The 22,688-nt window shown below is 35.6% G+C and overlaps 1 protein-coding gene across 3 annotated transcripts in view; it reads left to right on the top strand.

The window, feature by feature from the left end:
• Positions 1–22,688, top strand: part of SLF1 (SMC5-SMC6 complex localization factor 1) — an 83,019-nt gene that overhangs the window by 14,312 nt on the left and 46,019 nt on the right. For 2 of the 3 annotated variants that reach the window (XM_019428783.2, XM_019428782.2), the window contains exons 5-9: positions 10,897–11,059; positions 17,119–17,262; positions 19,363–19,509; positions 20,798–20,944; positions 21,804–21,926. In XM_019428783.2, the coding sequence (XP_019284328.1) occupies positions 10,897–11,059; positions 17,119–17,262; positions 19,363–19,509; positions 20,798–20,944; positions 21,804–21,926 (724 nt within the window). The remainder of the gene's footprint in view (positions 1–10,896; positions 11,060–17,118; positions 17,263–19,362; positions 19,510–20,797; positions 20,945–21,803; positions 21,927–22,688) is intronic. The other variant, XM_019428784.2, reaches the window with a different exon arrangement.

Raw genomic sequence — 22,688 nt, 5'->3', positions numbered from 1 at the left:
TTAACATTATAGGAAAATGCCAAACTATTTTCTGAAGTTGTGTAAGATTTCAGTTGCTGTGCAATTACTTTGACACTGTTGTCCAAATATCACTTGACTGTAGTTGTGTTGTGTATTTCTGGGCTTTTTACTCCACTGGTGTCTGTGTCTGCCTTATACCAAAAACATACAGTTTTGGTTCCTGTAGCTTTATAATGAGTCATGAAGTCAGGTGGAATGAGTCCTCCAAATTTGTCTTACTCAAAATGTTTTTGGTGATTCTGGAATATTTATTTCCTTATACATTTTAGAACCACCTTGTCAATTCCTACAAAAAAAAAAAAAACCCAGCTGGGATTCTGATTAGGATTTTATTGGATCTATAGGTCAAATTGGGAAGAATTGAGATCTTAACAATACTGAGTTTTCCTACCTATATACACCATATCTCTCCAAGTCTTTGATTCTGTCATTAAGGTATTACAGTTTTCATGATATAAATATTGAACATATGCTGTTGCATCTGTTGAGGTAATCAGCATTTTTCCTTTACTCTGTTAATACGGTAAATTATTTTGATTATATGTAATTCCAGTTAGTTACATACAGTGTAGTATTGGTTTCAGGAATAGAATTTAGTTATTCATCACTTACAGATAACACCCAGCGCTCATCCCTACAAGTGCCTTCCTTAGCCCGTTTAGCCCATCCTCCCTCCTACTTCCCCTCCACCACCCCTCAGTTTGTTCTCCTTAGTTAAGAGTCTCTTATGGTTTGCCTCTCCCTATTTTTGTCTTAATTTTATTTTCCTTCCCTTCCCCTATGTTAATCTGTTCAGTCTCCTAAATGCCACACACATATGAGTGAAATTATGATATTTGTCTTTCTCTACCTGACTTGCTTCATTTAGCATAATATACTCTAGTTCCATTCATGTCCTTGCAGTGGCAAGATTTCATTCATTTTAATGGCTGGGTAATATTTCATTGTGTGTATTTATCAGATCTTCTTTATCCATTTATTAGTTGATGGACATTTAGGCTCTTTCCATAATGTGACTATTGTTTATATTGCTGCTATAAATATTGGGGTGCATGTGCCCCTTCAAATCAGTACTTTGTATCCTTTAGATAAATACCTAGTAGTGTAATTGTTGGACCATAGTGTGGTTCTAGCTTTAACTTTCTGAGGAACCTCCATACTGTATTCCAGAGTGCCTGCACCAGTTTGCATTCCCACCAACAGGTAAGCATGTTCCCCTTTTCCCACATCTTTGCCAGTATCTCTTGATTTGAGTTATTAATTTTAGCCATTCCAATAGTTGTGAGGTGGTATCTCATTGTGGTTTTGATTTGTATTTTCTTGATGATGAGTGATGTTGAGCATTTTTTCATGTGGCTGTTAGCCATTTGTATGTCTTCTGCGGAGAAGTATTTATTCATGTCTTCTGCCTATTTCTTTACTGGATTTTTTGGGTTTTTTGGGGTGTTTGATAAGCTCTTTATAGGTTTTGGATACTAATTCTTTACTAGATAATGTCATTTGCAAATATCTTCTCCCATTCTCTAGGCTGCCTTTTAGTTTTATGGATTGTTTCCTAGCTGTGCAGAAACTTTTTATCCTGGTGAAGTCCCACTAGTTCATGTTTGCTTTTGTTTTCCTGGCCTCTGGAGATGTGTCTAGTAAGAAGTTGCTACAGCTCTGGTCAAAAAGATGGTTGCCTGTGCTCTCCTGTAGGATTTTGATGGTTTCCTGTCTCACATTTAGGTCTTTGATCCACTTCGAATTTATTTTAGCGTGTGGTATAAGAAAGTGGTTTAATTTCATTCCTTTGCATGTCGCTGTCCAGTTTTCCCAACACTATTTGTTGAAGAGACTGTATTTCCCATTGGATATTCTTTCCTGCTTTGTCGAAGATGAGTTGACCATATAGATGTGGGTGTATTTCCGGGTTTTCTATTCTGTTCCGTGGATCTCTGTGTCTGTTTTTGTGCCAGTGTTATACTGTCTTGATGACTACAGCTTTGTGTTGTAACTTGAAGTCTGGAATTGTGATGCCTTCAGCTTTGGTTTTCTTTTTCAACATAACTTTGCTTATTCAGGTTCTTCTCTGGTTCCATACAAATTTTAGGATTGTTTGCTCTAGCTATGTGAAAAATGCTGGCGGTATTTTGCACTGGGGATTTGCACTGGTATTTTACACTGGGGATTGCACTGAATGTGTAGAATGCTTTCAGTAGTATAGACATTTTAACAATATTTGCTCTTCTGATTCATAAGCGTGGAATGTTCTTCCATTTCTTTGTGTCATCTTCAGTTTCTTTCATAAGTGTTCTATAGTTTTTAGAGTACAGATCTTTTACCTCTTTGGTTGGATTTATTCCTAGTTTGAAGGTTTTTGGTGCAATTGTAAATGGGATCAATTCCTTAATTTCTCCTTCTGCTGCTTCATTATTGGTGTATAAAATGCAGCACATTTTCACACATTGATTTTGTATCCTGCCACTTTGCTGAATTCGTGTATCAGTTCTGGAAATTTTTTGGTGGAGTCTTTCAGGTTTTCCAGATAAAGGATCAAGTCATCTGCAGAGAGTGAGAGTTTGACTTCTTCCTTGCCAGTTTGAATGCCTTTTCTTTTTGTTGTCTGATAGCTGAGGTTAGGATTTCTAGTACTATGTTGAACAACACTGGTGAGAGTGGATGGCCCTTTCTTGTTCCTGATGTTAGGGAGAAAGCTCTCAGTATTTCCCCACTGAGGATGAGAGTAGTTGTTAGTCTTTCTATTATGGCCTTTATGATGTTGAGATACATTCCTTTTATCCCTGTTTTCTTGAGGGTGTTTACGAATAAAAGGATGCTGTATTTTGTCAAATGCTTTTTCTGCATCTATTGAGAGGATCATTTGGTTATCGTTTCTTTTATTAATATATGATATTGATTTATGATAATTCTTTTAATGTACTCTTGGACTTGCTAGTATCTTGTAGAGAATTTTGTTTTGATGTACATCAGGGATATTGGTCTGTAATTCTTTTTAGTGACTTCTTTGGTTTTGGAATCAAGGAAATACTGGCCTCCTAGAATGAGTTTGGAAGTTTTCCTTCTGTTTCTGTTTTTTAGAATGGTTTTGAAAAAATAGGTATTATTTCTTTAAATGTTTGGTAGAATTCCCCTGGGAAGTCATCTGGCCCTGGACTCTTGTCTGTTGGGAGATTTTTGATTACTGATTGAATTTCTTTACTGGTTATGGTTCTGTTCAAGAACCAGCTATTAGTTTTATCTATCCTACCTTTTTTTTTTTTTTTTTTTTAATTATTCCTATGTGATTTATTTCAGCTCTAAATTTTATTATTTCCCTTTTTCTGCTGGTTTTGGGCTTCATTTACCGTTATTTTTCCAGATCCTTTAGGTGTAAGGCTAGGTTGTGTATTTGAGACTTTGCTTCCTTTTTGAGGAAGGCCTGAATTGCTATATACTTCCCTCTTAGGACCGCCTTTGCTGCATCCCAAAGGTTTTAGACTGTCATGTTTTCATTTTCTTTGGCTTTCATGTATTTTTTAATTTCTTCTTTAATTTTCTGGGTTAACCCATTCATTCTTTAATAAGATGTTCTTTAACCTCCATGTATTGGTGGTCTTTCCAAATTTTTTCTCATGAGTGACTTCAAGTTTCATAGCGTTGTGGTCTGAAAATATGCCTGATAGGATCTCAGTCTTTTTGTGCTGGTTGAGGCCTGATTTGTGACCCAATGTGAATCTATTGTGGAGAATATGTGCACTTAAAAAGAGTTTGTATTCTGCTGCTTTAGGGTGAAATGTGAATATATGTTAAGTCCATCTGGTCCAGTGTGTCATTCAAAGCCATTGTTTGCTTGTTGATCTCCTTAGATGATCTGTCCATTGCTATAAGTGGGGTGTTAAAATCCCCTGCTATTATGTGATTATCAATGAATTTCTTTGTTATTAATTCATTTATAGATTTGGTTGCTTTCAATTTGGGGGCATAAGTATTTACAATTGTTAGATCTTCTGGATGGATATACCCCCTTTATTATGACATAGTGCCCTTCTTCATCTCTTATATAGTCTTTTGTTCAAAATCTAGTTTGTCTAAGTATGGTTACTCCAGCTTTCTTTTGATATCCATTAGCATGATAAATGGTTCTCCATCCCCCCCCCCCCCCACTTTCAATTTGAAGTTGTCTTTGGGTGTAAAATAAGTCTCTTGTAAGTGCATGTAGTTGGTTCTTGTTTTTGTCCATTCTGATATGCTGTGTCTTTTGATTGGAGAATTTAGTCCATTTATATTCAGAATAATTATTGATAGATATGAATTTAGTGCTCTTGTATTCCCTGTTAAGTCACTGTGCCTGTAGATTGTCTCTGTTCCTTTCTAGTCTTTGTTGCTTTTGGTCTCTTTCCCGCTCCAAGGCTCCCCTTTAATAATCCTTGCAGAGCTGGTTTAGTGTTCAAGAACTTTAGTTTTTGCTTGTCTTAGAAACTCTTTATCTCTCCTTCTATTCTCAATGATATCGTTGCTGGATAAAGTATTCTTTTGGCTGCATATTTTTCCCCTTTAGCATGTTATGTGTATCATGCTGCTCCCTTCTGGTTTGACAAGCTTCTGTGGATAGGTCTGCTGCTCACCTTATGTGTGTCTACCTTTGTCTGTTAAGGACCTTTTGTCCCTAGCTACTTTCAGAGTTCTCTCTTTTATCTTTTTATTTTCTAAGTTTCACTATAATGTATGTTTTGGTGTTGACCTGTTTTTGTTGATTTCAAGGGGAGTTCTCTTTGCCTCTTATACTTGAATAATGCCTGTTTTCTTCCCCAGATTATGGAAGTTCTAAGCTATAATTTGGTCAAATAAACTTTCTATCCCTTTTTCCAGCTCTTCTTCTGGGACTCCTATGATACGGATCTTACTGCATTTTAGAGAGTCACTTATTTCTTGACCTCTCCTTTTTAGCTTGGTTCTTTTCCATAATTTTATCTTCTGTTTACCTATCTGATTCTCTGCATCTTCCATTCTCATTGTAATTATATCCAGTAGGATTTGCATCTCAGTTATAGCATTTTTATTTCAGCCTGAGTAGTTTTTAGGTCTTCTATCTCTACTGCAAGGGTTTCTCTGGAGTCTTCTATGATTTTTTTCAACTAGCTGATGTTCTTATCACTATTGTTCTAAATTCTTGTTCAGGTATATCACTTATATCTGTTTTAGGCAAATCCCTGGTTTTAGTTTCTTCCTGATCTTTCTTGGGAATAGAATTCTTCTGTCTTAACGTTTTGTCTAGGTTTCTGTCTTTTACATGTTATATAAAAACTTGTTTTGTTTTCTGCTCCTGAGTGCAATGCTATATTAAGAAGGGGGATATACACTGTCCAGGGCCTGGTGCTTTAAGAAGTGTTTCTGGTATATGCCCTGTGCACTCTGCTATTGTGATTTGGCTGTTCTTTTCTCCAGGTCAGTCCTTTGCAGAGTTCCTCTTTGCTTGTAGTGGGGAGTGTTTGGACCATTAACAAGGTGTGCTTTGGTTCATTTGTTATAATAAGCCTGATTAAAAAAAGGAAAGAAAAGTCTTCTACAAAAACTAGAGCAGGAAAAAGAATAACAATAACAACAACAAAAACGGACAAACAAAATGGACCAAAAAAAAAAAAAAAACAGATTCCACAGAAAAAGAAAGCAAAAAAAAAAAAAAAAAAATCCAAAAAAACGAGAAAAGGAAAGAAACAAACAAAAAACAAATGAACAAAGAAATTATAATCCTGATTCAAAAAGAAAAGAAAGAAAAAGAGCCTGATCTTATTTCCACCAGAATTGAAGCTGACGCTTTGGAGCACTCTATGATCACTAGACTTGGTGCATGTGGGGGTCCTTTATTGGTCCTCTGGGGGAGAGGCCAGCTGCGCTGTCTAACAATCAGACCGGCTCTTGTAAAGATTTCCCTATAGGGCACAGAAAAGTGAGTTTTGATGTATGTGGCTCCAGCCTCTACTGGCAGCACTATGTTGCTTGCTGAAGTCTGACCATGCTGGTGGGTGGGAAAAGATGGCTTCACCTGCTCTCTGGTCCCTGGGAAGGAAAGCTTGCACCTGCTGCTGTTCAGGAAGCCCTCACAAGTGTACATTCTCCCCTTCTGTATCCCAGGCTTCCATCAGATCCCTGCCCTCAACCCGTCTATGCCTGGGCCGTGGACATGCCCAGCATCTAGCTCTCCTATGTTTCATCTTTGGCACAGAACTGAGATTCAAAATTGCAAATCTTCTTACTTTTTTAAATTAAACAAATTTTTTAATATTTATTATTTTTGAGAAAGAGAGAGCATGGGCTCAGAAGGGGCAGAGAGAGAGGGGGAGTCACAGAGTCTGGAGCAGGATCCAGGCTCTGAGCTGTCAGCACAGAGCCCAACATGGGGCTTAAACTCACGGACTGTGAGATCACAATCTGAGACGAAGTCGGATGCTTAACTGAGCCACCCGGGCACCCCAAAACTCCAAATCTTAAAGGACGCATCAGGGCATGGACTCGCTCCTCCTTGCAGTGATGTGCCTGGTGCCATTCTGTTGCAGAAAGTAGTCCCTTGGCTGGGCAGTCCCTTGGAGGTTAGAGAGAAGCACAGCAAAAAGCTGTGAGCACTTTAACCACCTTCTGTGCACACTTATGTCTCTGTCATAGGAAGGTTGCTTAAAGGTGCCAGCCAGGTCTTTTGTCCTTGTAGAGGCAATATACAGTCTTCCAAATGTACTCCAGGAAGGGGAACTTTCTCTCCCATTGTGACCCAGGGGATTCCCCCCATCATGCTGTCCATTCCCAGTCTTCCCGTCTTTCTCCCCAGAAGCACTTGCTGCCCACCCAGATCTACTCCAGCGAATGGCACAAACTTCCAGAAACTGAGAATTTCAGCTCCACTGTTGCAGAAACTTGGGATAGTCAGTTCCTCATGATTCTCCCATCAGTGGTTTTGGAGGAGTGCTTTTCTTGCGCAAACCCAACAACCTACTCTCTCTCCTCTCTGAAAAGGCCTCCCACCTTCTGCAGGATTGTGGCTTTTCTCTCTCCCCGTTCCCCTCTCCGCACCGCATACCTGCCACATTCGAATCTCCTTGATATACAGAATCTTCACTTAATCCGCAGATTGATTTCCTAGGTGTTCAAAATGATTTGATGTTGATGTAGCTGTGTTCCGGGGATGAGACTTCCAGGGTCTGCCTAGTATACCACCATCTTAACTCCTCCCCTGACCAATTTAAATGTTAAACCAAATTTGTATTCCTGAGATAAACTGTACTTCATCATAGTGTATTATCCATTTTTAATAATTGCAGATTCTTCAGATATTTTAAAAATTTTGTGTCTTCAATGTGCAAAACTGACAACTGTAAAAATATATAAATTACATATCATGGATTTTTTTCCCTCCCTAAATAGGAATGAAGAAATGGATGCTCACTCTGACCATTTATTTTCAGTATTTTGCTACAGGTACTAGGCAATATGGTAAGACAAAGAGAATAAGAGGAATGGAGTCAGATATAAAGAAATAAAAATGTCTTTATTTCTAAAAGGTATGGTCATATAATAAATAATTTACCCAGAAAAGCTGTTAGAACTAATTAGTGAATTTAGCAAGATGACAGGATAATAAGTCACTGTAAAAAATCAATGGTGTTTTTATATTCTAGTGATGAACAATTGGAAATTAAAATTTAAAAATATATTACCTTTGTTTTTTGGCAATTTTTGTGTGTGTGTGGGTGTGTGTGTATTATTTTCTAATTATTTATGTCATTTGCATGGGGTTCTCTGAGCTTCTTGGACATGTAGTTTTTTTTATCTTTTATTAACTACGGAAAATTCTCAGCCACCAAGTTTTAAATTCTTCTGTTGGGTTCTTTTTCTTGCACTCTGTTACCTTTGTTTAAGACCATTTAATTCATTTCCACAGTTTATGCATGTTCTGTTTTGTTTTTAACTTTTTTCCCATTTTTGTGTTTTCAGTTGGATAATTTCTATTGACCTATCATCAAGTTCATTACTTTTTCATTTGTTTGCAATCTATTCATTAGCCTGTCAAAAAGATTATTGTTTTGACAGTAACTTTTATTTCTATCAGTTTTTTTTTTTTTTTTTTTTTTTTTTTTTTTTGAGAGAGAGCATGTGCATACACCTGCACAAGTGGGGAACTGCCAGAAAGAGCAGGAGGGAGAATCCTAAACAGGCTTCACACCCAGTGCAGATATCGAGGGAAACCTTGATTCCATGATCTTGGGATCATGGGTCATTTTTAAACTATTTTGTTTTCTTTGTTTGTTTGTTTGTTTGTTTGTTTTGAGAGAGAGAGAATAGGGGAGGGGCAGAGAGAGAGGAAGAGAGAGAAGCCCAGGCAAGCCCCGCACTGTCAGCACAGAGCCTGGTCCTGGGCTGGATCTCAGAAACCATGAGATCATGACCTGAGCTGACATCAAGAGTCAATTGCTTAACCAACTGAGCCACCCAGGTTCCCCTCTACCATTTTTAATGTACTCTATGCACAGTTCCTAATCTCTTAATGCAATTTGATCACTTTATCCATTGTATAACATTTCAGTCATAGTTATTTTAGTGTTGTTGTTTTTTTTTTTTAACTTTTATTTATTTTTGAGAGAGAGACGTAGAACGTGAGCATGGGAGGCGCAGGGAGAGAGGGAAACACAGAATCTGAAGCAGGCTCCAGGCTCCAAGCTGTCAGCACAGAGCCGGACGTGGGGCTCAAACTCATGAACCGTGAGATCATGACCTGAACCGAAGTCAGAGGCTTATTAACCCACTGAGCCACCCAGACGCCCCACAGTCATAGTTATTTTAAAGTCACTTTCTGGTAATTTCAACAAGTGAATCATCTTTCTATGCTTTATATTGCTTTGTCTCTTGACAGTGGTTTGTTTTTCTTGCTTTTTGTGTATGTCTTTTTTATTGCATGTTTAGATATCACAGTACAATAGGGGCTGAGGTAAATACTTCTATCCAACAATGGGCTTACTTTTTCTGTAAAGTAGTTAGTATGGGTAGTTAATCTTGTCAGTTGTTGAGCAGGCACTGGGTTTTTTTAATGCTATAGTTACTTCAATGCATCCTTTCTGATTACTCCAGCCATATATGGAATACAGTTTCTTTGTCCTTGGCATGGGACCTGGGTTGCTGAAGGGGTTTTAATCAATGTCTCTCACTTTCAGCTTTCAATAGTCCCTGCGTTTGCTAGGTCACAGAAGGACTCTGTCATCATTGTCTCCCTGTCTTGCTTGTTACTAATATCTAGCTGGTTGGGGGTAAGAGTGGATGTGTTTTTGGTTCTGCTAGAAAGACTTCAGTCTTTTTCTTTCTTTTTTTTTTTTTTTTTTTTTTTTTAAAGTAGGCTCCATGCCCAGCTTGGAGCCCAATGTGGGGCTTGAACTCATGACGTCAAGATCAAGATCTGAGCTGAAATCAAGAGTCAGACACTTAATCGACTGAGCCACCCAGGCACCCCTGGATATGCTTCAGTTTTAAGCATTCTTTGTGTTCTTGGTGTCTGAGGTTGGGACTTTGTTAATATTTGTGTCTCAGTCCCTCATGGCAGAGAAATTCTGCCTTGTATGTGTTGTTAGGGTTTTGACAACAGAGAATTTCTAGCCTATGTCCCAGTATTAGATCTTTGCTTTCTATTGATGCAGGAACCTAGGTTTGGCTGGCATTTTTTCTGTCCCTTCTGCAGGGACAAATGGCTTTTGTTTCTGTTTCTGTTTCCTATCTAGAAATAGTGAATTATTTTTTGGGTTGTGCAGCAGGAGATTTTCCTGTTCCTTTCCCAAAGGCGCATGGGTTTTACTTACACTCTCCCAACAGAAGCTGTGCATCTTTTCCTGGGTTCTGAAAGTATAGGACTTCTTACCTTAACCACATGACTTAAGATGTTACCTCATATGAGAGAAGAATCCAGGGAAGTGGACCTAGTTTTAGGTCTATCTCTTGATGGCAGCCAATCCCCACTGACCCACCAGTGCTACGAGTAGGGACTCCCATTGGTATCTGCCCTAATTCTTTTTCATAAATGCTTAATAGAGGCCTATGGCAAAGAGCTCGCAAGTGACTGCAGACTTTGCTTGAGTCACTTACTCCCAAATATTATAAATTGTCATGGTACTTGCACTTGACTCTTAAATTTGTTAGAATTTTATCTGATTCTTACTACTTTTATGGCAGCTACTTCTCTCTAGCACCCTGGCAAAATGAAATAGTTTTGACTGTCCGTTCTCTTCATAAAGGGGCTTATTATTATCACTCTTAAGGAAATTTAAGTTTCTTGGTTGGCTTGTTACCTCAGTTCTCTGATAGTTCGTGAAAGGTTAAAGGTTCTGTAGATTATTTGGCTTTTTCTTATTGTTAGATAATAACAGTGTTCTCTTGTGGCTTTCTATATCCTAGGCACAAGTAGAACTTTCATGAAACTTTGGGGATGTTAAAAGTTAATCAAAAACTAATTTTTTAAAAGAATGCTGGCAAGTGTAGTTTTTTTTTTAGTGGTTTAGAATGATTTCCTTGGAGGTATGTTGCCTTCTGAGGTAGCTACATCCCTAAACTTCTTTCATTATTCTTTGGACTTACGGAGGTGACTTTTCCTTAGGGAATAAAGTCAGTATTCTTGATTCTTAAAAATATTTCCCATATCAAGAAATGGATAAGCAAAAAGAATATCATGATTTCTTCAACATCTTTGAACAACTTATAATTTAAGAAATCACTATAGTACTTATTCTCCATGACACTCACATAGCCCAGGGGCACTTAATTCTTTCAGAAAGTTCTACTCCTACTCTAAGGAAGTAATTGATTTAGATGATGTGACTGAATATACTTTAAAAAAATACTTTCTATACTATTTACATTTTTATTTAGAGTTCTGGAGGCTGGAAAAGCAAATGTTATTTTACCAAAAAGCTCACCAAGTGAAATAACTCATGTGATTGCCAGTAATGCAAGAATCAAGGCTGAGCAAGAAAAAGACAACTTTAAAGCTCCATTTTATCCAATTCAGTATCTAGGGGATTTTCTTTTAGAGGTAAGCAAAATAAATGGTAAACATTTTTGAGTGTTTATTTTATAAAATATTGATACTGTGAAATATGTTAAAAATTAAATTATGTTTTGAATTTTAAAAATACAATGATTAGAAATACATTTGACCCTTGAACTGCACAGATCCACTTTATAAACAGATTTTTCAGTAAGTTGAGTACTATAAGTGTATTTTATTTTTGATTTTAACATTTTTTTTCTTTAGCTTTGTTACAAGAATATAGTACATAATACATACAAAATATAAAATAATATGTTACTCAGCTACATATTGGTACAGTGTCTGGTCAACAGAGGCTATTAAGTCTTTGGGGGGCTAAAAGTTATATGTGGAGTTTAAACTTTGGCAGGAGGTGTTCTTGCCCCTAATCTCCACATTGTTCAAGGGTCGGCTATAATTAAAATGACATATTCTTAAAGGCTATAGCTCTCAGTTTTTTAAATATTTGAGAATATTTCTGATAAATGTGAAAGAACCTTGCTTGTTAAATTTGTGTTATTGAGTCTCTTAGTTTTCAGTGCTTTAGTGATGTTTACTACAAAACAATTTTAGCATTTTAATGTCAGTATAAATAAAGTAGCAGTATCATGTAGTATCATGTAAGAATTTGTAATTTTCCCGTGGGAAAGGAGGAAGCTATTTCTAAGGATTTAGAAATACTGTTCTGTCCTATTCCTCTGCCTCCCTCTTCCCACTTTGCGCAAATACCACTTTTTAAGTTGTTTGAATTGGAACAGTCCTAGAAGGAATTGTCTGGAGATAAGAATTTTTAAGAAGGGTCACTCAAGGTAAAAGAGAAGCTTCAGTGTGTCTAAAAACTACACTTTGATCTTCTAGGAAAAACTGGCTCCTTACATGTTAACATCTCAGTAAGTGCTATAACCTTTTACCTAATAATTTATATTAGAGACCTGGGAATCACCCTTGAAACCTTCCTTTCCCTGATTCCCCACATCTTGTCAATCACCAAATCCTATTGATTTTATTATCTCAAATACCACTTGAATCACTGTGCTTTTTTCTTCCTATGTTTTTTTTTTTAATTTTTTTTTTTTAACGTTTTATTTATTTTTGAGACAGAGAGAGACAGAGCATGAACAGGGGAGGGTCAGCGAGAGGGAGACACAGAATCTGAAACAGGCTCCAGGCTCTGAGCGGTCAGCACAGAGCCCGATGCGGAGCTCGAACTCCCGGACCGCGAGATCATGACCTGAGCCGAAGTCAGCCGCTTAACCGACTGAGCCACCCAGGCGCCCCTCTTCCTATATTAACATCATATTGAGTTCATCCTCTTTCCCCTGCCCTCCTGGAATAGACTCTTAATTATTCATCTTTTTACTCTACCTTTTAACTCTTGCTAATCTACTGATTACTCTTAACCTTTTCCTAGTCCATTCTTCTTCCTTCAGAAGGAGCAGCCAAAATGCTCTAAAACAACTCTAATTCTGTCACTGTCCTGTTTAACCCTCCAGTGGCTTCCCATTGCCTTTAGGATAAAGTCCTAAACTTGTAACAATGGCTTAAAAGTTCCCCCACAGAATCCTTGTCAGTCCTGCCTTTAAGGCATGTCCTGCTCTACTTTTTCTGCACTCAACTATACAATAACAAAACTGCTTTCTGCCTGAAAAAGCCTTCCCCGGTATTCTCTCACTCCCTGTGCCTGCGTGCCTTCTGTCTGTTCATCATTCAAGTTGCAGTTAGAATGATGCCTCTTCAAGGAAGCCTCCCTTACCCTTTGCTAAAATAGGTTCACCTATAATTGTTCTCATAGCATTATTTTGCTTTATAGTTCTTGCCACATTTGTAATTAATCAGCTGGCTGATTATTTGGTTAATGTCTGTTTTCCCCATCTAAACCAGAAGAACCATGTCATCAAGATGATGTCTGACTTTTCCATGATTATATCCAAGTCATCTTGTATAAAGCTTGGCACATGAGTTCTCAGTTTTATTAGGTAAACAGAGAAATTATGAAATATCTCTGAGTCTTCCAAGAGTAGATGTAATATATTACTCTATAATTACCTTTCCCTACTGAGTAGCAGCAATGTAGATTGGAAATTTGACCTTAGTTCAAGGGATGGATCTGCCTGCACTATGGATGATCTCATCGTCCTTGATAATGATGGTTCTTGGAATGGGCATGTGAGCCAGTTTTGATCCATGAGACATGAAGAGTGGTATGTAAGAGTTTCTGGGAAGTTTCTTCATTCTTCTGAAAAGACCACCACTGGTATCCTGGCTCCTGCTAAATGTGAACATGGAATAATGTAACCTAAATTATTACTAGCAGCCAATTTTTGACCATGAGGAGAGGTAACCTTAGGAATAAACCAGCCTTGTAGATAGCAAAATATACAAACAATGTGGATCCTTACGGAGATACTTGAGTTACTAGATCAGACACTAAAACCTGTCTTGGCCCTGGACCACATTACCATTCTGTGCTGTAAAACACGACCATGTTATTTATATTACTTTGAATTGGTTTTCTATTACTTGCAGCCAGAAGCATCCTATCTGATCTACCTATCTGAATAGTTTAATGGTAGCCTTTACTGTTAATAGAGTGAAAGCCATTCTTAACTAGTTTTGTAAAAGTATATAAATTTTTTTCTATGGAAAGAAATGAATAAAGTGTAAAATTTAATATGCTTTATCCATAGTCTTAGTCTTATTTTACTGCAGTAATATGACAGCATTCAGATTCAGTTGTTGAAATATTACAAGGCAGCAATAGTATACCAAGTAACAGTAGCAAATAATATATAACTTAGATTTATTTTTAGAATATATTGTTTTATAAGTTCTAGATTAGGCAGCTGGGAGTTCATAGCCATTTATTCCAAATAAGGAATGCATTTTGTGATCACTTATGATCAGAAAACAGTTACCTTCATTGTAGTATCTTCTTCTACCACTTTGTCATATAGCATATCACATTCCTCATTAGTTGGATTCTGAAGTGTCCTCTGAGAGTAGCCATGTAAAATGACTGAGTTGAAAGTAACAACCAATTGTTGTTTTTTTTTTTTTTTTTTAAAAAAAACGTTTTGTTTAACCTACTTATACTTATTTGGAAAACTACTGAGTAACAGAATCAGGGATCTGTTTATTTAGTTCAGGCTTATAGATCCTTATTGAAGAATTTTGATGTACCAGGCACTGTGCTGAGGAGTAGGGAAAATAAATAAGACCATGTGTCAGACTTCAGGTGCTTACTATTTAGTTAGTGGTGAAAACAGTACATGGAAACTGTTAATTACATTTAGTGTATAGTGTGTATTGTACGTTGGCAAATTTAAGTACAAGGGATAGGTATTTAGAGAAACAGGTGACTAATGTATCTCAATTGTTTGGCCCAAAGAAGGCCTCACGAAAAAAGAGAAGATATTTAGGAATACTTAAAACTTCTTTTGACTATCAGCCTAAGAAAGAAAGTAAAAAGTGAACCACACAAAGTCTTAGAGAAATATAACAGGAACAATAGAAAAAACATACACTTTTTGTGGCAGATCAACTAATTTGTGACCCAGATGTATAGTTTATTAGTGTTCTGACGGTAGGAAAGTAATTTAACCTGAGACTGAATTTCTTTTTTTGTGCATCAAAGTTCATACTTTCTCATTTTGATTGTTGTGAAAACTATTAAAAATGTTACTCTGGACTAATATTTATTGAATGATTATTATGTGCCAGGCTCTGTGCTAAGCATTATTCATTCCTCCTTCCCTCCCTTCTTTCCTTCCTGTAGTCTCCATACAGCATGGGCTCTAACTCATGATCCCAATATCGAGAGTCAGATGCCCTTCTGACTGAGCCAGCCAGGCACCCCTGTATACCCTTAATCTTATTTTAAACCTCATGTTCCTGTGTCTATGTATTATAGCCTCATTTTATAGTTGGTGAAATGAGGTAGAGTCATGTTAAATTATTTTTCCATGCTCCTACAACTGGCATGTGTCAGACCAAAAATTTAGAGTCAAGCACTCAGTAAAAAGACTTTTCTTGAACTCCCTTTCCTTTACTCATTTTGGGTATTAATAGATTTCCTTGATATTCACCTGGTGTCTTTCTGGGTATTAAAAATACTTAATTCTGTAAACAGTACTAGAACCAGTAGTCAATCATAAGATCTTGAGACATCATTTAAGAATCAGAGTATAAATACTAGTTAAGAACCATGTAGAGCACTCTTTCTCTACTTGACCTCTCTGATTCTTCATCTCTTCTCATGAAGTCATTCACGTTGTGTGGTAAATGCCATGGCTGAATCAAATAATAAGACTTGAAGACCAGAGCCTATCCATACCTAAGTGCCAAACAGTACACCCCATCAAATACTGAATCAGAAGTCAGGCCAACTGTTACTGCACACTATGCTGCTCTCCTCCTAGATAATAGAATAATTTACTGAATAAGTAGGCTTTGGGTCATCTATCTGGAACATAGCATTATACTATATAAAAGAGACTAGACATAACCCTTTTTGCCTAGGTCATATAGGAGACAAACACTTAACACAATGCCTAGTACATAGTTGGCACTAAAGGAATATTTATAAAAAGAATTAAGAAATGAATATGTACAGATAAATAAAATAATTCCTATATATTTCATTAAAGTAGCCAATTAGAGTATTGGTGGTTTGGAGAAAATTATACATTGATCATTTGTTTAGCTCTATAAAAATATAGATTATTTTAAAAATCTTGTATATGCCATGGTTTATCAGGTTATGATTTTTAATTGTTTAATTTATGTAGAGTACTTGCATTATAAATCTTAATTCACATATCAGTGTATAACATCTGAAACAGATACAGAAGTAAATATATTCAGGATTAGAAAACAGTATGTTCTTGCTAGTTGTTAATGATAATGGAATGTTCTGTTGAATATTTTGTTTTACTGGAATCCATGTGGGATTAATTCATTCTGTATTTTAGACATTTTTTGATGATCTGGGCTTGAGGATTTATCCTCCCATTGTCAACCAGGTAAAATTTAAAGCCAGATATTTACTTTTATCCCACTTCAAGGTGTGCTTGTACATTCAGAGTTACTTCTTTCTTTCATGCCAGGAATAGGAAGGAAGAAAGGTATTCCTTTTTCATAGTTTTTGTTTTTACCTTCCTGAATAACTGAAAGATGTCCGTCAGGTACTCCCAGGAATTCTTCTCTGATTGGAAGATTGCAGCCTGCTTAAAGGACCGTCTGTGTACACAGGAATCCCAGTACAAGTGAAAGGGAACCGAAGATGATACCATAGGCCTTACCCATTTCAATTTCTATCGTTAATTGTTTTTTAAGAGGACAGTGATTCTTTAGTCTCAGTGTAAAGGTAGTTAATCTCTGAATACTCTTCTGTAAGGGCATTGTGGGATCTGTTAGGAACTCATCTTTGCTTCCTTCTCTTTACCCTACTAAACTTTTAGAATTGTATGTATAGGTACATATGCAAATGTCTTTAACATTATTGGTAGGTGGTTTATGAATTCAGTTTGGATTTCTTGGCAAGAGAAATTTTAAATATTTGAGATAGAGCTAGGTAAAAATGATTGTTTATCTCTGTTCAAGTAAAATAGGAGCTGTGAATTCATCTATTAAGCCTCTTTTCCTCTTTGTATGTAGTAGACTTTCAGATGAGAAGTCTTACCAGTAAAAAGTTGAAAAATTATCTGGCATGTAATCTATAATCTGAAACTTTTCTATCTATATTATACCTTTAACTTGGTCAGAAATGAGATAAAATATTTCTGTTCATGATTATTCATAAAAAAGATTAATTGTTGCTAGACCAACAAAGCATTACATTTTTTGGAGATACACAGAAATCACTTTATTAGGACCTTTGTTTTGAAGTTTTTTTTTTTTTTCTGGAAAGAATTTGTTGGTAATAACTTCTGATATAGGAGAATGCATTTTACCTATTAACTAAAGGATTTTGCAATTATAGATACATTTGGTTAACATAAAAAAGTACATAATGTTGAAATTATACTTAACTGATTGTCTGAACCATTTATATATACGTACAGAGAGAAATTCAGAATGATGAAGATTCCCAGACCAATTCTGTTTGGAATAAACATAGCAATCAGGAAAAAAACAAAGATTTCTGGAAGGATAGGGGATTTCTTGAAATGAAAGGTGCCTTAAACGAGACCATGCATAGAACCCAGGTAAAACTTTATGGGCCAAAAATGTATATTTCTGGTTCTTATGTAATTGTTTGAGATGCAATATAGCAATGTAGAAATAACACAAATTTTGGAATCAGAGCTAGTATTTGAACCCAGCTCTATGTTTTATTATGTGTGATTTGAGCTTACCAAGATACTGCCCTATGTCTCTTCAGACTCTTATTGAAATAATGCATATATGCATATAGAAACACACAGTTCCTAGTATGTAGTGTGTTCTCAGCACATGAGAATTACTTAAAATTCCCCTGTATTTTTAATATGGATGTGTTTCTTATAAAGGACTCTTATCTGTCAGCAATATGTGTATTCATAATTCATGATCTGAAGTCTAGTATTTTGCTGCATACAGAACAAAATTTTTTTTTTTTAAATATTTTTAATGTTTATTTGAGAGAGAGAGAGAGAATGGGGGAGAGGCAGGGAGAGAGAGGGAGACACAGGGTCCGAAGCAGGCTCCAGGCTCTGAGCTGTCAGGGCAGAGCCCAACACGGGGCATGAACTCACAAACCGTGAAATCATGACCCGAGCCAAAGTTGGACACTTAACCGAATGAGCCACCCAGGTGCCCCCAGAACAAAATTTTTTTAATGATACAAATGAATTCTGTTTTGATTAAGGAAAACAAACAGGAAGTACTTTGAACTTGGAGCAATGAAATGTACCTTAAAGAAGCATGTATGTGGCTCTCATGTAATATTTTTCAAATAGCAACCAAAAAAAGGTTTTCTTAGTTTTATCCTAGAATAGCTAATGTTTAAGTATGCTCAGTTTCATATTGTGTTTTATAAAACAGACTCTTTAGTTGATGTACCAAGTTCTATACCTAGTTATTATTATTACTTAACCTAAACTAAAATGTTTTTAAATGTGACAAGAAAGAAATTAAAAATTTTGTTTTCACTGCATCTTTTACTGCATCAGAAATTTTACAAAGAGCATTTGAAGTAGTATTTGGAACTTCATAAAATGAACAGTGCCTTAAATTATATATGGAGAGATTAGATAAAACTTTACAACAGATTAAAATATTAATGCAATTTTTTCTGGCTTTTTCAAAGTATAATTGGTATTTATGTGATTTATAAGACTGCTTTCTATGACTACATGTACATGGTCTTAATAAGAGACTTTTTGAGTCAGTCTGTGAAAAATGCATTATAAACCACACTATAAAAATTTTGACATACAGAAAGGAATTTAAAATGGAGTTACTAAAATAAACTTAGTTTTTATTTAACATGCAAAAAATCAAATGGAGATTTTGTGAAAGATAGGGAAATTAAGAAAAAGACATCAATTTATATTGGATTTAAAATTCAGGTAGAAATTTCTATTTTTAAAAATAAGTTTCTTTGTACAAAAAGCAGACTCTTAAATATAGAGAACTGGTGATTATCAGAGGGGAGGTGGGTGACAGGATGGGTGAAATAGGTGAACTTTGTTAAAGAGTACACTTACCATGATGAGCACTGTGTAATGTATAGAATTGTTGAATCCTTATATGCCCGTAACTAATATAATGAATATATGTAATTTAGAATGCTTGTATAATATAACGTTGTAAAATGAATATAAACAATATGGTTTTAATACTTCTTACTCTGTTTATTATTAAACCTATGTTCTATAAAAAGATTTTTTTGAGGTGTTTTTATTTGATATGCCTAATAATGGCAAGTTTCTATTTGATCTATAGTCTAAAATTATTTTTACAAATATTTGGAAAAATAAAATAATGGAGATAAATAACCTAATAGTGTTTTGACTGGTCATATGATAAATGGTGCGGAGAGGGGAAGAAAGATTCCAAGAAAGACTAAGTTAATAAAAGTACCTATATGAAATGTATATGTCAACACAGTATAAATCTTTCATGAACTAAAAATGTGTATTTCTCCGCTTCATCCAAATATAACTAAGACGTAATACAATTCACAAGGCTCTTTGCCATAGTTAATCTCATATGTATGTTACAGAAAACCTGCCTTCCTGAGTAGGTGTTTCTATTGTGACTTGCATTGGTTGAGGCTATATTGCATCCACAGTCTTAACTAAAGTATTCTTACATACACATAGAAAGAAAAGCAAAATCATGATGAAGATGTTAACATTAGTTCTCTTTTGACTGGCCATCACAAAAAAGAAAAATTCAGAGATTCTAATAAAGATTTGAAATTTGTTAAAATGAGAGATGCCTTAGGAAGGTGCACGTATGGAAGTCAGGTAAGATCTTCTAAATGAAAAATAATTTATATTTTACAACTCTTTTCTAAATTTACCAAATGTAATGATATTCATAAAATTGCTTCTTCGTAATTACATTATAAAAATGTTTATAAGGCATTTGTATACAATTTTAAAAGTTTGCAAAAGTGACTGCTATCTATGCATCAGCTAGGTTAAGAAATAAGAGCATTACCAGTTTTGTAAGATCCTGCTGTGTGTCATTTCTAAACTGTGTCCTCTTTTTCTCCCTCATACCCACAGATGACCTCTATCTTGGCATTTGTGTTATTTTCTTGTTTTTCATTACACTTTTGCCAGCTATGTATTTATAATTTATGGTATTGATAGTCTTCTGTGACTTTTTTTTTTGTGGTGCATATAATGTTTAATTGATTCACAACTCTTTTTTTTTTTTAAGAAATTTTTTAAGTGTTTTTTTTTGAGAGAAAGCACATGCAAGTGGGGAAGGGGCAGAAAGAGACAGAGAATCCCAAGGAGGCTCCATACTCAGTGAGGAGCCCGAAGCCCAATGTGGGGCTCAATCCCACCACTGTGAGATCACAACCTGAGCCAATATGAAAGAGTCAGACGCTCAACCAGGTGACCCACCCAGGCACCCCTCACAACTTTATCTTTTATCCATTTTATTCATTCATATAAGTAAATTTTTGGGTTTCATTTTCTTAGTGTGTGTTTGGTTTGTATTTGCAGCTATGAACGGTTGTGCCATGAACAGTGTGAACATTTTCTTACATGACTCTTGGCACATGTGTTCAGGAGTTTCTCTAGCTTAGGATATATTCCATGGAGTGGATTTGCTGTGTGGTAAGGACTGCATATTTAACTGTAGTAGGTAATGCCCAACTGTTTTCTAAAACGTTTTACTAATGTATACCCACTTTAACAATGGATGAGATTTCCTCTTGTATAAAACTATTATGTTTTTAACATGGTATACTTGTGTTAGAAGTCAGACTCTTGAGGGGCCCATGGGTGGCTCAGTCGGTTAAGCATCCGACTTCGGCTCAGGTCATGATCTGCCAGTTTGTGAGTTTGAGCCCCACCCCCGGGCTCTGTGCTGACAACTCAGAGCCTGGAGTCTTCTTGGATTCTGTGTCTTCCACTCTCTGCCCCTCCCCTGCTTGCGCTCTCTTTCTGTCTCTTAAAAAATGAATAAATGTTAAAAAAATTTTAAAACAAAAAGAAGTCAGACTCTTGAGTTTGTTTGGATTTTGTAACACATATCATTCATATTGAGATTTAATTGTGGTCTACATACTTGTAGAAGGAAATTAAGAAAAAGGATGAAGATGTTCAAAGGAGTTATACTTTGAGGAAAAAACGCAAAAAAGGAAATGAAAGAGATTCCAGGAAAGACATTGAACGTAACAAAATTAGAAGTACCTCAAGAAAGCACATATATAGAGATGAGGTAAAACTTTGTAAGCTCAGCTAAACAGTTCATTTTTTCTGTTTCTTCTATAATAAAATCTAGACATAGAATCTTATTTTTAATATTGCTTGCTGTGTCAAATATAACCTGCACATCTTACGGAAAAAAATTGTCTTCAGTTGGTCTGGTGTGGTATTTATAACTAATGTTATAATTAACTTTGGTTTATAAGGAAAGTATTTTTACATGCATACACAAAGAAATTTGAGTTAATAGCCCGGATATTAAAATGTATTCTTTTTTGCCTGTCACAAAAAAGAAAAAGAAACAAAGTTTACAAAAAAAGAAGCTAAAATTTCTAAAAAATTTCCAAAAATTCCTATGAAAAATACCTTGAGACTACATATGTATGTAGTTTGGGTAATACATTCCTAATCTAAATGTTAGTTTTTGTCTTTCTCTTCCCTGGTATAATACAGATTATTTTTAATAAGATGGCTTGTCTTTTGAATGGGATCCCTCTTGAGTTAATTTTTCTAGGGTACAAATTAATGTAAACTACAGCATGTTTACATACTATGTTCAGAAAAATCTTGAGAAAAATGATAAAAGTAGACAAATAATGAATCATATTATGTGTGACCGTGGCAACAAAAAGGAGGCAGAGGGAGAGATTCCAGGAAAGATTAGGAATAGGTAAAACTCTCCAAATTAAAATGTTTGCTACTTTAAACTCTATTTCATTCTGTAATTTTTACGAAATATGATTGTAAAGGTCTTTGTTGAGATTAATGCTGCATGAATGAGTTGTTTTTGTATTCTTTTGTTCATTATGATACTTAGATTTGTGGTGAAATTGCTTTAGTACACTGTCTAAAGTACTTTTATGTGTATGCAGAAAGAAATGAAGAATTCCATTTTTGCTGATGGTGCCAAAGAATCAAATCCCAAAGATGTCAGGACAGATGTGGATATTGTTGAAATAAAAAATGACCTAAGGAAGCACATATATAGAGCTCAGGTAGAACTTGCCGTACTAAAATTTTCTCTAGTTTCATGTCCTCCTTTGGTGTAGCCAAAATATAATAATAATAGTAATGACTCATTATTATATTTAACATATCTTAAAATTTTCTCAGTTTATTCCTTTGTTATGAACAGTAATGTATTTGGACATTTAATAAGTAAGCTGAATTCTCTGCTATTTATAGCTCACTGACGCTAAAGATAAATTGGCTGTTTATAAACTGCTGTATCTTGGTGCAGTAAGGCTTGCTAGCCTGATATTAGAGGACGACGGCTGGATAATGGCCTTTGTTCTGGGTCATCCTCAGTTTTAGGCAGCTCTTGAGAGTTTGGGGGAAAGGGCTTTCTCAGTGATCTTGCCCTGCCCCCAGTGGTAGGAGATTGCTAACGATCTGGGACCCTGATCTTTTCTTGTACTTCTTCAGGAGTAAAGATTTTTTTTTCCTGTTCACTTACCCAGAGGCTTATGGCTTTTCACTTCTACATCCTAGGTGGAAGCCAAAGCTTTATCATTGTTTTAATTTGTATTTCTTTTGGTAATAGCAAGTTTGAGCATATTTTATACCTTCACTTACCATTTGTGTATTTCTGTCTCTGTCACCTGCATACTTAGATTCTTTTTCAGTTTTCCATTAGGTTATTTTACATCATTGTATCTAAAACTCATTATATAATCAGATTATTATCTCTTTTTATGTTGGTTGCAAATGTTTTTCCAGTCTAATCTTTGAAACCAATATACAATTATAGATATTTT

Source organism: Panthera pardus, unplaced genomic scaffold, assembly GCF_024362965.1.
Source record: "Panthera pardus isolate Hobbes unplaced genomic scaffold, ASM2436296v1 HiC_scaffold_2, whole genome shotgun sequence".
Taxonomy (NCBI): domain Eukaryota; kingdom Metazoa; phylum Chordata; class Mammalia; order Carnivora; family Felidae; genus Panthera; species Panthera pardus.
Note: the sequence above shows the minus strand (reverse complement) of the source record. Positions and strands in the feature narration are given on the sequence as shown.